This window comes from Anser brachyrhynchus (genome assembly GCF_964034855.1).
Source record: "Anser brachyrhynchus genome assembly, chromosome: 4".
NCBI classification, from domain to species: Eukaryota; Metazoa; Chordata; class Aves; order Anseriformes; family Anatidae; genus Anser; species Anser brachyrhynchus.
In genome coordinates this window covers 25,879,344-25,898,248 of record NC_137698.1, presented here as the reverse complement: position 1 = coordinate 25,898,248, position 18,905 = coordinate 25,879,344, and the positions used below count along the sequence as shown (strand labels likewise).

At 39.9% G+C, this 18,905-nt stretch overlaps 1 protein-coding gene across 5 annotated transcripts in view; it reads left to right on the top strand.

The window, feature by feature from the left end:
* The window catches only part of GALNT7 (polypeptide N-acetylgalactosaminyltransferase 7), a 75,000-nt gene that overhangs the window by 34,556 nt on the left and 21,539 nt on the right, over positions 1-18,905 (top strand). For all 5 annotated transcript variants that reach the window (XM_080590224.1, XM_080590226.1, XM_080590223.1 and 2 more), the window contains exon 3: positions 13,027-13,193. In XM_080590224.1, coding sequence (XP_080446350.1) covers positions 13,027-13,193 — 167 coding nt within the window. The remainder of the gene's footprint in view (positions 1-13,026; positions 13,194-18,905) is intronic.

The window sequence follows — 18,905 nt, the reverse complement described above, 5'->3', positions numbered from 1 at the left end:
GCCTGGTGTATTGTAACCAGGCTGTTTTGAGGTTGAAGGCAAACACTTCTGTTGGCATAAAAGTCACAGGTTCGGTTAAATGGAACCAAGAATGTATGGGGATACTGAAATGTCTGTGTACAAAGTTTCAAATACAGCATTATCTCACTTCAGCCGTTCAGCACTCTGCAGGAGGGCCAGGGGAACCATCAGCTGGGTTTAGGTGGAGCAATACTTGTGTTCCATTTTACTTCTGGTTGCAAAGAAGTGGGGGCAGGCTTAGCAGGTCCTTTCTAAAACCTCTATGCAAATGCTGGAAGAAAACCTTTTTCTTAAAACTTTGTGATTTTTGCCAAGTTTGGATTATTTATTTATTTATTTATTTATTTATTTTAATTCTGATAGGTGCAGCCTTTTAAGAGCCTTTATACTCAGTTTTACATTTTGTCCTGCTTCCTAGTAGAACTCTAGTTAAACTAATTTTAGCTTTAGGGAATAAGGTAATTAATTTATTTACTCCCAGGATATTTTTGTGATCAGGAGTATGCACAGAGATAAAGCTGAATAAAAACAGAAAGATAAAGTTTCTGGATGATTTTGGATTCAAGATAAACACACCATGCTAGGGAAATAGAAAATGGACCTATGTTGGGGACAAACTTTGTTAGGTACAAGGTGGGTCCTCTCAAAGAAAAATCTGAAGAGAATTTTGTTTCCAGCACCCAGATCCACTTGTCCAGAGTTTGTTTTGTTTTGTTTTTGTTTTAATTTAATCCAAATGTTCTGGGTTTGACCAAAGGTCTGTCTTCTCTAGGTCTGTTTAATAACATATGCTTGGGAGAAAGCATAAAATAATGGAGTAACTTCCATTCCTGGTAACCAGTGGGCAAGGGGTTCTTGAGCCAAAAATTGCAGCAGGATCGTCATACTTTGTGGACCTTTTTCTGTGCTCTGACTTGTCTTTTAAGTGTGTTTGAACTCCTAGAATTCAGTACACACTGAGACAAAGTCTTTTTCCAGGCTGAAGTAAGCAGTATGTGTGCTAAAATGCTCAAAAAGCTGTCCGTGTTTGGCTCCAAGGTTTCGAGTGGCAAAAACAAGTTTGGAGACTGTCCCCAAGTGCTGTTTGCACTGTGCCTGTTCTTACACTTGGTGTGCACTCACTTGCACTTGCAGTGGGCTCTCCTACCAATTCATTGCCTGGGTAGTGTCCTTGAATTCTTCTGCAGCTTTTTATAGTCATTTCAATTGAGACTGCCAAGGTTTGTTTCTTTTTTATTGCCCAGTAATGACCTGGAAGAGGAGGTGGACAGCTTGGATCCCAGCACAGATGCTTAGGCTCCTACAGCTGCAAACTTCCTTCAGTGTTCATTCCTCCTCCTTAAGCAGTTATTAATCTAAAAGGATGTTCTGTCTTATCTTGACGTACTTTGCTGAAGAACTTTGCTTGAAAAGAAACCAAAGAACCTCGTCAAAGACTTTGGAAGTTCAGTTACTCTATTAGCAGACTCACTCGTGTCCACATACTTTTTGATTCCTTTAAAAGATTGTAATATGTTTCTGCAGCATGGCTTTCTTCCACAAGAGCTGTGCCTATGACTTACTAATTTGGTTCTTTATTATTAGCTTCTATTCAACACTGGAGTCGGACTTAGTAGTCAGCTATTCTTTAGATCCCCGGGGCCCTTTTGTAAAAAATGGTGTCAGATTTTCCTACTTCTGTTTGCTTGAAATCAAGGCTGGTGTCAGCAGTAGTTATACACCATAATAGTTAGTCAGTTTATGTTGCATTCATCTGGAAATACTGGGTTTATCAAAAAAAAATAAAAAGAAAGAAAAAAGCAGTTAGGCTATTCAGAGAAAAAAATCCAGCAAAAGCTATCCTACAGATATCATCCATTATTTCCAAATTACAAAGTCCTTAAGCTTTAGGTAGCTGAAGATAGGAGCATGTACTGGGAAGTATCACTGTATACTTGACCTGCTTTTTTGTTTTTGTTTTTTTCCATGGGTATCTGATGTTGGTCACTGTTAAAGAGTTCAATGGAAATACTTAATTTAGTTTTCCTGCTTCTGAAGTGGTCTCTTTTCATTTTGATCATTTATCAGACCAACAGACTTTCTGGCAGGCATCCTACTTGTGGTGTTTGAAAAAAAAAAAAATGAAAAAGAATTCAATAGCAGCTTTCATACTGAAGTAAGCTATTTCTTATGCTTTTTTTTTTCCTCCATCTATCTTACTACTTACATTCAGTTTGCCTGAATTTGTGCTCATTTCTGTTTTCATTTTGGATACCACCCAGTTTATTTAAAGAATGTCATTCTCACTGCTAGCAGCATCTCATTTTTATTCATGCTACCTTTTGTAGTTCCTTCCTAGACTTTTATTTACTTATTATGATTAGTGGTAAATATTCTCGGCTTCTAGCATGGTGTCATTGAAAAAGCTTCATGCTACCTGAAGACATTTTAATAAACCTGCTCCCTTCCTTTATAGCTCCCCTTTTCAAGAGGAGGTGTTAACAAGGACACTTATTTGGCACTGGACCTTCAGCATGTTGTGGCCATGATTAGAACAGGGCTCCCAATACCTCATGACTGAGGTATGAGATGCTGAATGAGTCCCTGAGCCAGGCTTCTACAGCGTTTCTTCAAATCTTTTTTCTTTTATTCTGTGGTATAGCCACAGATAGGAAGGACAAAGCAGACACAGTACTGGCCAAAGGGGCTGTGACATTTGGAGCTGTGGGCAAAAGCCCAACTGAATACCTGTTGCTGCAAATTTCTGTTTGCTTGCACGAATTCTGTGATGAATTTTCTCACAACGACATTACGAGTTCCCTCAGCACCTCTAGTGCAGCCCACCCAGTCCCATGGGCTTGCCCTGTGTTTGTGCAGTTTGCTGTCATATATCCAGCAAAGTGGTCGGCTTACCTCTGTGGTGCATATTCCTTCACTTCTGTAGTCTTTGCCTCTAGACAAAGGGACTGGTGAGGTGTGGCTGCAGGCCTTGACAATAAAGACAGGGGAAATAAGGTGCTGAGTACCTCAATATTTTTGATGTCTATTGACACGAGTCACACACCACTCAGTGGTAAACCTCTTGTCTGTAAGCCCTTCTCATTTCTCTTACCATCTCACTGATTTCAGCTCCACCAGAGCTTTGCCTTTCTTCTTTCTCTCTGCATGTGCTTGAGCGTTTGTTTTTTTTTCTGTACTCCTTCTAGGCAGCCGGGCCCTGCTCTTGATTTTTGCATCCAAGCTCCATCAGGAGCTCCTGGGCCAGCCAGGCAGGCTTTCTGCTGAGCCATTTGTGTAGGAATGGGCTGTTCCCGTGTCTTGAGGAGGTTGTTCTCAAAGACCTGGGCCTTTTTGGCAAAGTTGTAACACCTGAAATTCTGATTTTCTTCTGGCAGATGCCAGGAAATGTTTAAATAGTGGCTTCTCTATGAAAGAGAGTTGAAAAAGGAGAGAAAACTGCCGTATGGACAAAACTACTGATGAGTGAAATGTGGAGCTCTGAGAAGAGGCCATATGGTGTGTGGCTCATTTCAAGAGGTTTACCTGGTTATACGCTACTAAAACAATGTTAGTTGTTCCAAAGAACCTGCATTCAGTGTTTCTACAAAAAAATATACGTCTACAATGTGTTAGTTGCAGCAGTCTCTCTTTGCAGTTTCTTTTCTCTCAGAAACACTGAGAAGCAATGCAGGTTTTTCTTTATCAAGTTCATTTCCACAGCAGAATAACTCCCTCCATGCTGTTATATGGAGAGCTCAGCTGGGCTGAGGTCAAGCTCATTGCACTTTGGGTTAAGATTTAGGTCAAGAAGCACTCTCTTGAACTATTTTGTAAGTGATGCTCTGTGAAACTCCCTGTTAACTAACTTAGGTTACTTTGGAGCCCTAAAGCCAGGGTTGTTCTTACTGTTGATCAGATTTTATGCCAGCATAATTAACCGTGTTGTCTGTAAGAAAGGATCCCTGCTCAACATGCTTTGCTCAGACATTGTATGCTGTTGTTATCCTACCCATAGAAGACTTGCTTAAAAATTATTCTTACTGACCCAGAGGGTTTTAGTCTTGTGATTCTATTTATGCTTGATTTTTTTGACAGCCTCTTTTGACAAATGCTACAGGAATTTTACCCTGAGTAGTTTGACTGGGAGAGAAAGCATTATGACTCTTTGTGAATGTTTATGACAAGAGACAAATTAATCTCTTACTGAATTTTTATTTCAGTATTATAACAGATAACTGCTGTCTGTTCACCACTGTGAGCCAGAATCTCAAGTGCATTACCCACACACATCTGTCAGTCTGATCGTAGCAAAATAAATATTTTAAAGTGTTTTTTCATTCCATGGATTATCCAATTTTTACTTTCCTTTTTAATGACGTTATTGCTGTTACAGGGCATGCCTCCTGGGCCATAAAACACATACTTGAATAATTGGATCTGTTGTCCTGGATCATCTTTTTACATCAAAAAGAACTGGTGATAAGTTTTTGTTGAAAAAAATGAAAAAGTAACTCTTCCTTGCTTGAGTACCATGCTCTGTGTGTACAGAAATGTGTTTTTGGACAACTGTTTTTGCAACTCTCAACATTTTATAAAAGTTTTTTAATGGTCATAACAGAGTGAGTAAGAATTGACTTGTTTGTAAAATCATAAATGTAGTTTTGAAAGGTGTTCATGTTATTTATTTATATTTTTACTATTAATTTTAGTACAAGCAGAGGAGGGAATTCTTTCCAAAAATAAAGCCTTGAGTTAACATAAGAATTCTCACATACAAAGCTGTATGTTATTGAAACAAAACTGTTACTTAGTAAAGACAGTTTCCTATCCTAGTTTGATGATGATGCCTTGGACACTTTAGCTGGTCCAAGTGCTGTTAAAAATATCAAATCGTATAGCAAGCTTTTAGTGCTTACTTGAGTTGAAAAAATAACAAAATCTTTAGTTATAAACAATTACTCAAGGCACATGATAGCGCAAATGAATCTTGGCTGCTTGTTAGAAAAGGATGCCCTTTTTACTCTGAGTGAGTAACATGAATTTAATATCTTTTATAGTGTTTAGCTGTCCAGTGAATCTTGTCATAGCTAAGCAGATTGAATAGAAAAGCTCTGGAGTAGAGCCTGCTTTCTTCAGGAATGTGATTAGTAGCTTAATTATAGTACTGTGCAAATTACATATTTGATACTCTTATATGAAATAAGCTTTCAGTAATTACTGTTGGTATCAGTGTCAATGGAAATGGAGCATTAGGGACTTGGTCTCATTTCACATGGTACCTTGGGAACAATCTTTTCTTCAGGCATTACATAGTCCACCATAACTCTTCTGTGGCCAAGAAAACTAGTTTTGCAGTATGCACATAAACCTTTGTGTGCCTTGCTGAGAATCAGGTGAACCCCAGTGGTCAGACTAAGTGAAGAAGGCCAGTGTGTCCATGGCAGGGCACCAGCTGCCTTGCTCTTGGTAAGGTTCCTGGGGAGAAAAAAATGTGTTTAAAACGTAGTTGAGGATGTATTGTCAGAGCATCTCTGTGGTCAGGAAAGATGAACTTCAGTCATTGGACTTAAGCAGAAATAAGCGTTTTCTGTTAACATTTTGTTAACAGGTCCCAGTAGTGAAAACTAGAGTAAGAATGGATCCAGTGTTTCTTCAATGCCAGCTACTAGCATTTCAAGTTTTAGGTTTCAGCAGAGAAATAGCTCACCCTAAGAGCACAAAGAAGTTGACAGAAACACCAGGTGTGTTGTCTGTTACTTCTGTGTGTGTGTACATCTAAGTGAGAAGACTGAGCTCTGAACAGAACCTCTTATTCAAATAAATATATATAGCATATATATATGGTGTACAACATATATACCTGGTGCATATTCAAATTCTGCCTTAAACCTTGAGTTTGGAGGAGGAAGCAGAGGAAAGGATGAGAGGTTTTGTTCAGTTGTATATGTAACCATCCAAGTGCAGCCTTGGATCATAAACATTTTGGGGCAAATGGAGGAAGCACTCTGTCAAAGGAGTTGTAATCTGAATGCAAAGCTGAAATAATAATTGAACTGCTTATGCTCTGTCTTGTTCCTGCTAATCAGAATTTCATGTTAAAGCATTTTAAATAAACTGGTGTGATATAAGTTATAATTCAGCCCAACTGAGCCCAGACAGGAACATTGGGGTTTGATATCTGATGAGCAAGACATGGCAGAAATAACGTATTTCCTTGGGACTGAGCCCCAGGCTTCTTCTCGCCATTTAGTTTATTATATTAGGAAACACCTGTCACAGCCTGCATTCTTTTAAGCCGTGCGTTGGCAAATGCATCAAGCTGCAACTTCCTAAAGTAGTGCAAACCCAAGCAGAGAAATGATGAGAATTGCCATATACAGGGAGTTGTGGCTTCTTTGCAGTATTTTCTGACAAAACAGTGCTAGCTGCTGCAGAGGGGAGAGCAAAGTATAGGGCAGAAGAACAGTTTTTGTGTAACTTACCCACAGAAACATTGTCTTCAGGTGTCTGATGATCAGTTTGCCCTGTCTGTCTTCTCTCTGTGGTAGTGCACTGTTCTGCAGAGGACTTGAGAAACATGGGGAAATACTGTGCTATTTTAAACCAAGGAGATGCTGCAGAGCTACAATGCCATAAAACCCAGCGGCTCTAACTTGGAAGGTGAAAATGATCTGTCTCATATCACGAGAAGAACAGGCCGAGGACATCTTTGGGCACAACACAAAACAGGAGCTGTGGGGGAAAGGATTTGGCTCCCTGTGTCTGCAAGGCAGCCTCCCCCGGGGAAGGGAATTTGTTTCTGCCCTCTGGCTCTCCTGCACTAGTGTGTTTATTGCTTAAACTTTTTCAGTGAAAATAAGACCATGGGCAAGATTCTTGTGATTTAAAAAAAAAAAAAAAAAAAAAAAGCAAGGTTTATTCTTTAGACTTTCCTTTTAGCAGTAATGTTGGGTCTCTACAAACCTTGTTTTGAATTTGGGTCGTGGTGCCCTAAGAGGTATGATAGGAAGTGCAGCTTGTGCTTCCAGGGGCATGTGCAACTAAATTCAGTCATATAGCTTTGCAGGCTGCTTCAGGAATGGAAGCAGACAAAGCCCGTAGCTATTACAAAAATAGGAAATGCTGCTTTGGCATAGGTTTAAGCTGTTAAATAGCGTGTAAGAGCGGTTTTGCTACTGTCTGCTGAAAGCAAAAAGAAAAATACCCAGCTGAGCAAACTGTCCTTCTTGGGGTGTCTGTTCACTTCTTTCCTAGAACCCCTGTTTTGTAAGTTATCTAAGTTTATATTCATGTTGATAATGCATAAAAATACCCTGTAATGATTCAGAGGTAATAAATACAATATTAACAGTAGATTTACTTAGTTATACCTTAGCAAATAAATGCAGAGTTCTGTAATCTGCTTCTGTCTGTGCCAGACAGAGGCGTTGATGCCTCAGACTTGCAGGCACTCAAGTAGCACGGCTCGGCGAGGACCTTGGTATTGGCAGCTGTATAGATGAGTAAACTGTTGGAAGGTGCTTTGTGAAAGAAGCTCTCATCCATCTTCCTAGGGGGTAGATGCAGTTTACTGCAGTAGTCATAATAAATTGATGATTTAAACAGTGTGCAGCCCCGAATTCAGAATTAAGCTATGTAAACAGCGTGCTGTCTGCTGGGCGCCTGTGTCCTTATAAGATAAGAATGGGGCTTATGAGAAAAGGAAGCTGCAAATGGGAACAGCTCCTGACTTCCTCTTAGGCTCTGCTAGTGCTACAGCTGCTCAAAGAAACAAATGCATGCATTATCAAACAATTAGTAGTCGGTGATAATTGATATCACTGTGAATCGCACACATTTTTCAACATGAAATGCAACTTAAAGCTGTTCATAATTTTAAATTGTATTTTATATTCATGCAAAAGAGAGACTAGAACTTCAAAGTTAATCACAATTTCAGGTTGATTTGTTAATACAAATGCTAAATTGAGACCTTCAGCTCTTCACTCACTCAGGGCTCAGCAGAAACAGTGTCTCGAATGTCGTAGGAGTTGGCTCCTGGGGCAGTTACAGGAGCGCTGCCCTGGAGAAACCTGTGCTGCAGCCTTCTGGGCCAAGCACACAGGCACGGTGCTTTGAAATTAGACACAGCCAGATCGGGGCCCAGCGTGCCTTTGGTAAATGCAGGTGCACTTTAAGCAGCTGACCCGAGCATGACAGTAACAGGGAGGAGAGCTGGCTGTGGCCACACGCTTGCTTTTTTCTGGAGTTGAGATGCTTGCGTGCTAGGAAACTGAGGAATTCAGGATAACAGGAAATTCAGTTAGCTCAAGATCTCAAATTATCCTTTAAGTAGCTATATGATTGAGACTAACACTTAAATTGCTGTCAGGGTGCTGTCATCATTTGCTGCTTATATTTTTTGCTTGATGGTTGGAGTACTCTTCCAGGAGAAGCAGCAAATAGCCTGGGCTTTTTTTTTTTAGACTGGGGAAATTTGAGCCTATGTCTGTGACTGTGGTGGTTGCTGCCAGGGAGGCTGTAGGATTCATCCAGTCCTTGGGCCATGCACCCACACGTGGTCACTTCTGTGGGGCTGAGGGACATCAGCAAGAGCAAGCCAATAAACAGAGCACTAAGCACTAAATTTCCTCGAGCCAAGGGGTGCTCCAGACCAGATCTCCAGCTGCTTGTACAGAGGAGTTCCCCAGAAAAGTAGTCCTCCTCTGCTGAGGCTGGTCCACCACCTCTCCTGTGGTAGAGGGGCAGGGATGCTGGGTAGTACTGTTCCCCTGCGGCCATGGAGAAGGGAGTGGGAATAATTTGTATGGTAAGTATATGGGCTGGTAGTCAGAAGAAACATTACTCACTCTGTTTCTCCATTAGGTCACAGCTGTATCTTTCAAAAGGTTTCTTCTCCTTCCAGCGATTAGTCAGCCCGTGGTTCTGCTCAGTACTGCTGGTGCTTGCTTGGGGACAGGAAGCTTTCACTTGTGGGCTGGTCTGAAGGTGTTGATTCCTTTCACCTATGAGCTCCCTCAAGAAAGGAGGCAAAGAGAGCTGCTCCTCCCTGCAACGTTACTGAGGAACAGTGTTGCCAGTCCTTCACGGATGTGTATGCTTCTGCCTCCTCTTGCTCCATGCCAGAGCTCTTCACAGGGGTCAGACAAAGTGGTGTGAAGTGTCTAGTGGCAACACCAGCTTAAGGATGCTCTGGTCTCACTTCTGCATGTCTGCTGCAGTGTGGTGTCCTCTCAGCTCTACCAGTAAGAATTCAAAATATTTTTTGTAGGCGAGCTGATGTTTGCTATCCTGGTTCGCAGCTTATTGCCACAGTTGTCCTGCAGGCCTCGTCTGAACAGGCACCGTGCAGGACAGAGGCTGCTCCGAGCAGTGTGTGGGCAGGACAGAGCACCCAGAGGAGGAAGCTAGGGGCTCAAACAACTTAGATCCTCTTTGTCACAGATCTTTTTGTACTTTGAGTCTGCCCCGTGCCAGATTTTAAAAGCTGCAGCTTTTGCCTGGATGCCCGTACCTACTTGCCCCTATCTTTTAAACCAGAAGTATGAGCTCGGAAGTGTAGGCTTTTTACTTCCCCTTCCTGGTGTCTAAAATTCACAGGTAAATTAATACTGTAAAACTCAGCTTCAAACACAAGGAAAGTGCATGTATAGTTGGTTGGTGTTTGGTTTGCCAACCACTGGATGTCACTGCTGCTCCACAAAAAGGTTCTCCGCAGCTGCCTTCCCCGTGGGACTGGACAAACGGGAGCAGAGGATTTCGGGTTTGCCATTCAAATAATCGAACAACAATCACATATCTTGGGAAAATTGCCAGACAGATTAAAATATACATTAACTGCTTATACCTAAAGCAACCACTATGTTTCAAAATTCTGCTTCCCAGAGCAATGTAAGAGACAAGATTGCACTTGCAAATTACTACAGTCTGTTACGTTCAGGGGCCTGATGAGTTGGTATGTTGACTGTCCAGTAAGTGAAATCAAGTCTCTGCAGAAAACTAAAAGTATGATTTAGAAGCACAAATGTAGTTTTTTATGGCTTACAAATTGTATATTTAGCAACACGTGATTTTTTAAGTTTAAAAAGTAAAATGTGCTGACAGATTTGGCGAGATTAAGTTGGGTTGTTAGAAAAAAAAAAACTAGATCTCTGCTTTTATGTTTTAAAAATATATTAAATACAGATCAAAAAAGTTTATAAATTGCTCACAGATGTGGTATTCAATTCAATTTTTGTAATAGGTTTGTTTTTTAAATATGCTAAATTACTTACTGTCTTTCATTCTTATGCTTTTAACCATTTTGTTCCTAAATATTATTTACTTACACTACAGGAAGTGGGAAAAACAAGCACACACAAGATTTTGGTTTGTTGCAGCATTTGCTTTGTTTCTTTTGTTTGTTGAAGGCAGTCTGGAACGTCATGGCTGTCTGTCTTTTTAATTGGAAAGCAGAAAAGTTTCCAACTGAAACTTCCAAAGATGCCAGTCCGCAGCACCAGATACTGCCTTCTTCTTCAAGGCAAAATGTTCTGTTATTAACCTGCTGTTAAATGCACAACAGAAAATCTTTCTTTAAACAGCTGACTTAACACACCTAGCCAGCCTCTCCATTTTATCTCTACAAATAGCTAAATAAGTTGTCGACAGCTTAAATGCTTGTGCTAGAGATTGAAGTATTGCGACTTGTAATCAGCTGAAATCTCTGAGAGGAGTTTGTGGAAGAAATGCATTAGTGGCCTGATCCATAAAAAGAAAAAAAAAAGTAAGTCTAGCACCTGTGTATTGGTACCTTATAAATATGATGAGCTGCAGGTACTTCAGGCATAAAAACAATCGAGAGGGAGGCTTTTAGACAGTAAATCATACTTCTAGAGATCATGCTGCTGTAGAGATTGCTTACATCAAGCCTGACTGAGGGAGGAAAGGCCTGATCAGATAGTTCTTAGCTATAGAGTGGTTTGATTCAGTAATTTTCATTTCCCTCAGGAACAAAATGGATAGTCTGTTTCTATCAGCTTCAGTTTTTCTTTCTTCTGGTGGAAGAGGACTATGCATCAATGCTGTTACCAGGCAATAAGTGAAAAAATTCCTTCTTGACCAAATAAATGCTGTTTAAATATCTACAGACCAGTTAGATGAGTTCTTTCCATGTATAACTTAATTTAGTTTCAGAAAACCTGGTGATTTCTGGTGATTAAGGTAATTTCTTTCCAAACACAGGAATGTTTCTTTGCATTTAATAAGCTTTTTAATGTATATTGAGAAATATAACTATGGAAGTTTGTGCATCCATAAGTTTCAAAGTTTCCATTTGTAAAGAATAATTTCTTAATACATAAATGGGTATCTTTGAAAAAGTCAGATTCTCTTTGATAGAGACTTTACTTGCTTTACTTGTCTTCTGCCCATTGAAATCTGAGTCTACATCTTCGGATTCTGTGATAGGAAGTATATTGTATTTGGAAAAGGGGGCTAGTGATCAGATAGGAAAACATCAAGGTGTAGAAATACCTGGACTGCTTGTAATTAGGGAGACTGAATAGTCTCATTTAGGGCTGCAGCTGGGGAAGCAAACACAACAATTGCAAAATAAATGCATTGTTGATAAATGTGATTTAATGAATGCTGAAAAGTGTGGCTGAAATACTTGTGTTGCTTGCCACTAAATCATCTGTAATCCCTCAGGAAAAAAAGACATGAGTTCTTCCAGACACTTTGTGTGGGAAAGCTCTGCAGTATGTGGAGGGAAAAATGTAATGAGTGGAAAAAGTAAAAGGATGATTATGCCATTATGTTCATTCACTTGCATGTCCTTTGCCCAGAGTATTGTCTTCAGTTCTTGTGATATAGGCTGCTGCCTGTATAACTTCAACAGCAGGAACAGGATTCAAAGGCAGTGACGTTGTTTAGGGAATACACAGTCAGAAAGTTTGATGCTGTCTTGTGTGGATATGGGCAATCTTGCTGAAGGGAGGGACAAGGGCAGGTTGCACTTTTTCCTTTTAGTTAGACAGCACAATGAAATTGAAATGCAGAATGTTTTAAATGGATGCAGAAGTGCTTTTTGTGGCACAGAGTTGAAATTTACTGGTATGGATGCTTCAGTTGAAAAACTTAGTAGGAATGAACATAGGAACCAGTCATATTTCTGATGTCATTCTTTTTTGATGTTGGTCAAGACATAAGAAAAATGAAAATAAATACGAACGATACAGTCAGATATATGTTTCACTGAACCCGTTGCTTGAATGTCTACCCAATGCATTTGTCAGGGTAGAAACTTTATTTTGGTCAATATTTGGATTTTATTATTGTGCTAGCATTTATTAGCAAATTTTAAATAGGCATAACATTTGAATAAGCCTTAAATTCTTGATCTTTATCTAAAGTTATGTGGACAGTGTTTAATTTCAGTGCTTAATTTATCACTTTACTCCTTTGAGTTTTCAGCACAATTTTTGTATCTGTTCAAAAAATACTTACTGTTGCACAAATTTAGCCAAAGCTGCATCAGGTAGGACATGTGACTGAGTTTTGAGTAGAGGAATGGAGGGCTACCTGGATTTGGTGACCTTTCTTTTAGCTACATTTGCTATACCTGAAAGTTTAAATAGCAAAGATCGCTTTGTGTCTGCCATGGGATTACATTTTTTGCATGAGGAATTAGGCTTTTCTGACACTTTTTACAAATGGATATAGGTTTACTCAGAACAGCTGACATGAGCATTTCATAGGCTGCTATAGTATGTCTAACAAAATTACTGTGTCTAAATCTGTTTTGTTGTGAAAGCGTAGAGAAAGGGATTTTTTCCTCCTTTCTTAGGAGGAAAAAAGGCTCGCTGGCTGGAAGCAGGCTGTTATTTGGGCATCGTACCTCTGTAATGTGCTGCTTGAGCTGCATAATGTTTTGTGTCCTGATTCATCTAAAAGATCATCCTCAGTGAAGGTTTCATGTGTGGAAAGATGGTCAAGCAGTTCTGTAAATCACGATGTTAAAACTAACACAAGGAAATCCTTTTACAGATGCAAATTCTGGCATTACGATGAAAACCTGCTCACCTCCAGTGTCGTCATTGTCTTCCATAATGAAGGATGGTCCACGCTCATGAGGACAGTTCACAGTGTGATTAAGAGAACACCAAGGAAATACTTGGCAGAAATTGTGCTGATTGATGATTTCAGCAACAAAGGTATGTTGGCAATATTAACACGCTGCTTGCAGAAAAGGAAAATTCGTTGCTTTAAAAATAGGTTTCTTTTGATTTATTACCTGACATGGACTGAGTTGACTCTGCAGGAAAAATAAGTTAATTCTCCACAGTCATTTCAGTTTTCAGTGAAGGGAAAACTCATTTTCAGTGAACTGCTTTCATAAAGGTGGTGATCCTTTTTGTGTTAGGTTCCCTTCTACAGCTGTGGAGGTGTATGTAGGAGAAAGCTGGGAGAACTGGTACCTTTGTCCACTCTTGTGAAAATAAATAGTTTTAAGTGTATTGAAGGAGTTTGAGTTAAGCTTATTATGAATAATTTATTTCCTTATTCTGTAGAGGAATCCAGATTCCTTTTTTTTTTTAACTGTAATAAAAATGTGTCTGAGGTTATTGAATTATTCAGATTCATTTTCACTATCTTTTTATTTTTTAACATCATCTTTTTAAGTGCATGTTGACTTCTCCCTTTATTTGAGACCTGCATATCAATGTTTTCAGAAGTCCAGAAATGTTTCTCTTCCTTTGCAATGTATGTCAGATCTGGTTTGTAGTATGTATTTGTGTGATTCTTACAAATATAAACATACATTGACGTTTTTCCTTTAATGGTGGTGTCTTCAGGGCTAATACAAGTCAAGGCTGAATCCAGAGAACTGGAAGCAGTATGATAGAGATTCAAATATAACGTGATTGTCATAGACAAAATCACTCTGTTTTTGAACTTAATGTATTATTTTGATATTTGTTTAAAAAAAATGCAGTCAAATTTTGCAAGATTTTATTCTGACATAGTTCTTCAATAGGAGTAGACAGAGAAAAAGAGTAGTGGCATAAATAAGAACATTTTAGACATACGAGACATGTATTCTTGTAACTGAGAGTGTTTAGACATCAGTTACTGCCTCTGACTTTCTCCTTTCAGACAAATTATTTGATTTCTTTGTCCCTTGTCTTATATTAGCATAGCAATAATAGCACATCTGCCTTGCCCACAGGTTTATGGGAATAAATCCATAAAACCGGCAAAACATTCAGGGAGCAAGATGACGGTGAGCCAAAAAAAAAAAAAAATCATAGACTTTTGGTAGGATAAAAATTTGTAGGAAATGAAAATCTGAGATGAAAAGAGAATGTCTTCAATAGCTCTACCACTGCGAAAAATCATGGTTTCAAATCTTTGCCCTTTGCATGTCGTATAATGCTACACGGCTCTGATTTTGCAGGGCAGTTTCTCAGCAGGGCTAATCCATCATTTTGTCAAAACTTTGGGGGTATACGGTGACAACTTCTTTTAGACGATGGTGATGAGCCAGGCTTTTAGGAGTACAAGCAAGTTTGAGCTGGTCAGGAGCATAGGATACACTCCCTTTGCCCTCCTCTGTGTTTGTGCAATAGCTGAATTGGACAGTGGCATGGAAAGCAGATGACTTTGTGCTGAGGCTCTCCCTTTTATCAAGTGATCAGGGCTTGTCCCAGCTCCAGCCTCACAGCAGGAGTTGTTTTCTGCTGTTCTGCCCGCTATAAACCCTACGTCTGAAATCATCATGTAGTTGGGACTGACTTTTTTGAGTATAAGTTGCTATTAAAGATAATTAATGCATACTAATTTTTACTTCGTACCCATGGGTAGGTATCATTTTCTGTTTGTTTTTACAGGAGAGGAAAAGTTACCTGTATTGTAAACTTGACTACATCTGGCTTAGTCTAATAAAGATACTGAATGTTACATTATAGTCTCCCATATCCTTTACAGCCTTTGAGAATTTGGCTTAGATATACACACACGCTATAAAACAAAAATGTCTTCTCTCCTAAGGGATATAATTTTAATAATTCAGTCAGCAGACATGTACTGTGTGTTTCCTTTTCGGCTGGGATCACAGCTTTCCTTCAGAGCTGTTCAAGGGCTGCCCGAGTGAGCAGCATAAAGTAACTACAATGCTGATGGTCTCTAGAAACTTTACCAGGCTTTTACTAATGATTGGGCTCAGTGTTTGGGTTGCACATGAGTCATAGCTGACTCCGTGCTATATATATGTAATTTATAGAATGAGTTTGGCATAACTGGTGCTACAGTTTTCCAGTACCTGATTATTATTAAATAAAGGTAGTATTTTTCAAGAAATTTGTTTTGGAACGCAGAACTTACGCTCTTTGCTCACATAAGCATGGCTAGCAGATACAGCTAGCCTAGAACTAACACCCAGCAGACCCTTGTCTTTATTTTTCCCACACTTCATTTTCCCAAATAACTTCAGGTTAGAAAATTGAGTAAAGCAAGCATAAGATGAAATGTTCTCATCTGCGAGCAACTCGAAAACAAGCAGGGACTGGAATGACTCTGAACACCTTGCTGCAACTGCACTATTTCCCTATAATAATTCGTTAAAGTGCTTTAGGCTATTACTTGGTAAACATAATTAACCTAATTTCAATAATTCAAATTGCATTCTAGATGAAAAAAATGGCTGAGGGAGGAGAATCTCGCTCCACTTCTTTCTCCCCAGAGAAAAGCACGAGCTAATACAGCCTGCGCAGCGTGCCAAGCTGCCTAAAGAGATCTCCAGTTGTTAGGAGAGCTGCGAAACACAAACACCCTTCCCCATAGCAGAGCTGCTCAGGGCTTTTTCTTCTTCGGCCAGAACAGAGGTGGTGCTGATTGAAGTTCAGGACTTTCTCCCCCTCCTGCTTTCAGGCCACTTGCTTCGTGTCTGCCTTTCCTTACATACCTTACAGGGAGAAACAGTTGCAACACTTGGAAAATGTTATTTTCATTTGAGTTCTTTGTATAAAGTCAGCTGGGAGCAGTCTGTTTGCTGTTTGACACTGCCTTCCTTCCGTCATCTCTTCTGCAAACAGTTGAGCTGCACTGAGATGTGCTGAATTCAGATCCAGTATTTTTTTTCATTGCCAAACACAGAGAGAACAGTAAAAGGGAGATGATGCCAAGCTAATTGAATTATGCTAGTTCCGATATTTTCAGTGGAAAACCCTGCACTAATGTGTACTAGAATCGAAAAAGCGTTGCAGAGCTACCATGCTGTTGGCATGGCCACACTGCTGCCCATATATTCTCTGCTTCAGAGTTTCTTGTACAGATCAAAACTATTTTGCTGCAAGCATTAGCTGTGCAGAGAATGCAGCTGGTCTGGCAGGGCAGCGAGGGCTCTTAACGTGGGGTTTCCTAAAGCTCTCTGCAAGTGCAGTTGTGGGTATGTCTGCAGCAAGTAGTTGTTACACATTTACGTATCAGCAGTATTTCTTTCTGAAGAATGCAGGTCAAAATCTCAGTGGTGCATCTCTGTTTTGTAGCCCATGCACCTAAGAGTGACTACGAACATGGCAGTGTTCACAGTAGCATTTGAAGGATTTGTCTGTGTTTTGCATTTACGTGTTTTTTTCTTTATGGCTGTCTGATGCAGCATCCCTTATGATAACAAAAATGGGAAGTAATGAGCATAGACAGGTAACAGCGTTTTTATCAGCTTGCTTAATGGTGCTCACGGGGCAGGGGGGGAACTGAAGCGTGAATGAGTACCTGTATTCAAACTGAGAGCTCTGCACCAGCAGCATTAGAGCACAGGGCACTGGGAGCTTGAGGGAGGGCTTCTGGTACCGTTTCTCTAGTTCTTGAAATGACATCCATGAGCCAAGGAAGCAAAACAGAGCTCTCCTCCTCCCCACCCCACCTTGTAATCTGCAGCGCCTAATGCCTTTTGGAGAAAGGACGTGTTTTTTAAAAGCATTGATTCATGCTGTAATCATGCACTGAGACATGGAAGAACCACCCAAACAAGGGAAGACCAGATTGGTGGTTGTAGTACTTTGGGGGGGGGTAAAGTAGACATTTTCAAACAGAAAAGAAAATACTTTGAGGCTGTTGACAGATATCATAAATATACCTTTTAGGTGAGCGACGTTTAATACTGGCCAAACAGTGTTTCTAACTGTAAAAGGATCAGGTTTTTATACACTACTGTCACGCAGCCTCACAAAGCCAAGTCCTTATAGTATGGGAAAGCGGGAAAATTCAGTTTTCCTGTGGGAAATAGCACTTGCTGCTAGCCCTGGCACAGTTTCAGATAATGGACTGCAAAGTCCTGAGACTTATGCCGTAGAAAAGCTTTACACAATCAATATTACAGGTTTTTACAGCTCCCTGTGAACCTTACATAGCTGAACATTTGATAACTAAAACATTTGGCTTCACAGGCAGGAGAGCTGGAAATAACTTCAGGGTTTAAAAACTCTGAAACATTCCTGACAGTCCTTCTGTAGCATGTATTTGGAATTTGCAGAATAAATGATGGTGTGATGTGATATAGAGATTCTCGTAGTACCATTTCAGGATGACCTCATAATTCTCTTGAATTAAGCCTTTAAAAATGTATACAACAGCTATCATATCACATATTCTATATATAATACATGGCATGTTATTCTATAGAGCATAAGTGATAAAATTCTTCTTTCTCTAGTTTGATATTTATATACTCTCGAAGTTTTTCTAATGCACAAGGGGTTACTAAAGATGTTGTAAATGTGTGTGGGAAAGGAGAAGAGGTTACACAAAACTTTTGCTTGAGAAAACTTTTTTTTTTTTTTTTTGTTATAAAGTTGAAGAGGAGGTATAATACCAGTATTAAAAGATTACTGGTTTGGATTATTTTCTGGTCTTTGGTAGAACTGCTGAATTTTCAAGTTTGGAAACTTCACTTTTAAGAAATAAACATCCATATTTCAATTATTTATATGTAGCTTCTGTTTAAACTAGACAGTTTTTGAACACTTTTGGTAAGAACAGAAAATGTACTAAAATGTAAGGTGCAGCAAACTCCAGACTTCAGTCATTTCAATTCAGGGTGTAGACAATGCTGTAGCTGAAGCACCTTGATGGATACATTCCCCTTTGCCTGACCATGCCACCTTGTCCCTTGTCTGGTCTTTGTCCAAACAGGAAACAGAGCCACCTTACCCAGCAAAAAAATACTTTTCAGGTTGATTTCTGCCGGACAGATGGCTTGTGTGGCCCCAAGATTCAGTGCTGGTGCTAGGTGTAGAATAGGCTCCCGGAGGAGCCAGGAGCAGTAGAGGAGGAGAAAGACCTGCCATTCTTCATGGCAGCATGCTTAGGTCAGCCCAGACACGTCACTTGCCTGCCCCTCCAAGCTGGTGCAGACCTGCTGTGGGTGCCTCTGCTCTAGCTTAGGTGGCTCCTTTTGGGTCCCCTCTGGAAGATCCTGGAGCTGGAGGCCATTCTTTCCAGCCTTTCAGTACAAAAATAGATTTCAAATGAACAGCAGTAGTTAAATTAGCGTAGCCTCAAACTGCAAGCGCCTGACTGCCAGCCCTTCTGCCTTTCTGAATTTTCTCAACAGAATCAGCTGTGCAAAAATATTATGCAACACTAGCATCCTTTTTTCAATTTGTGTGGTAGGAATGTGGTTTCCAGATTAGTTTGGCAAAGCTTAATGTGCAAATCCAGATCTGTAAGCATTTAAGTGTAGCCGAATTTGATTCTTATGTGTTAACCCATCCCTTTACTGACCAAGTCCCTTTGGCTAAAGTGTTCCTGTCCTTTTTTCATTCTGTAGGTTTGTAGCGTGATCATCTGTATGAAGAGCTACAGCTCATCTACTGCAGTTTTGGCCCTCCAATTATTTCTTTTATTATTTTAATTGAAAGCACCAC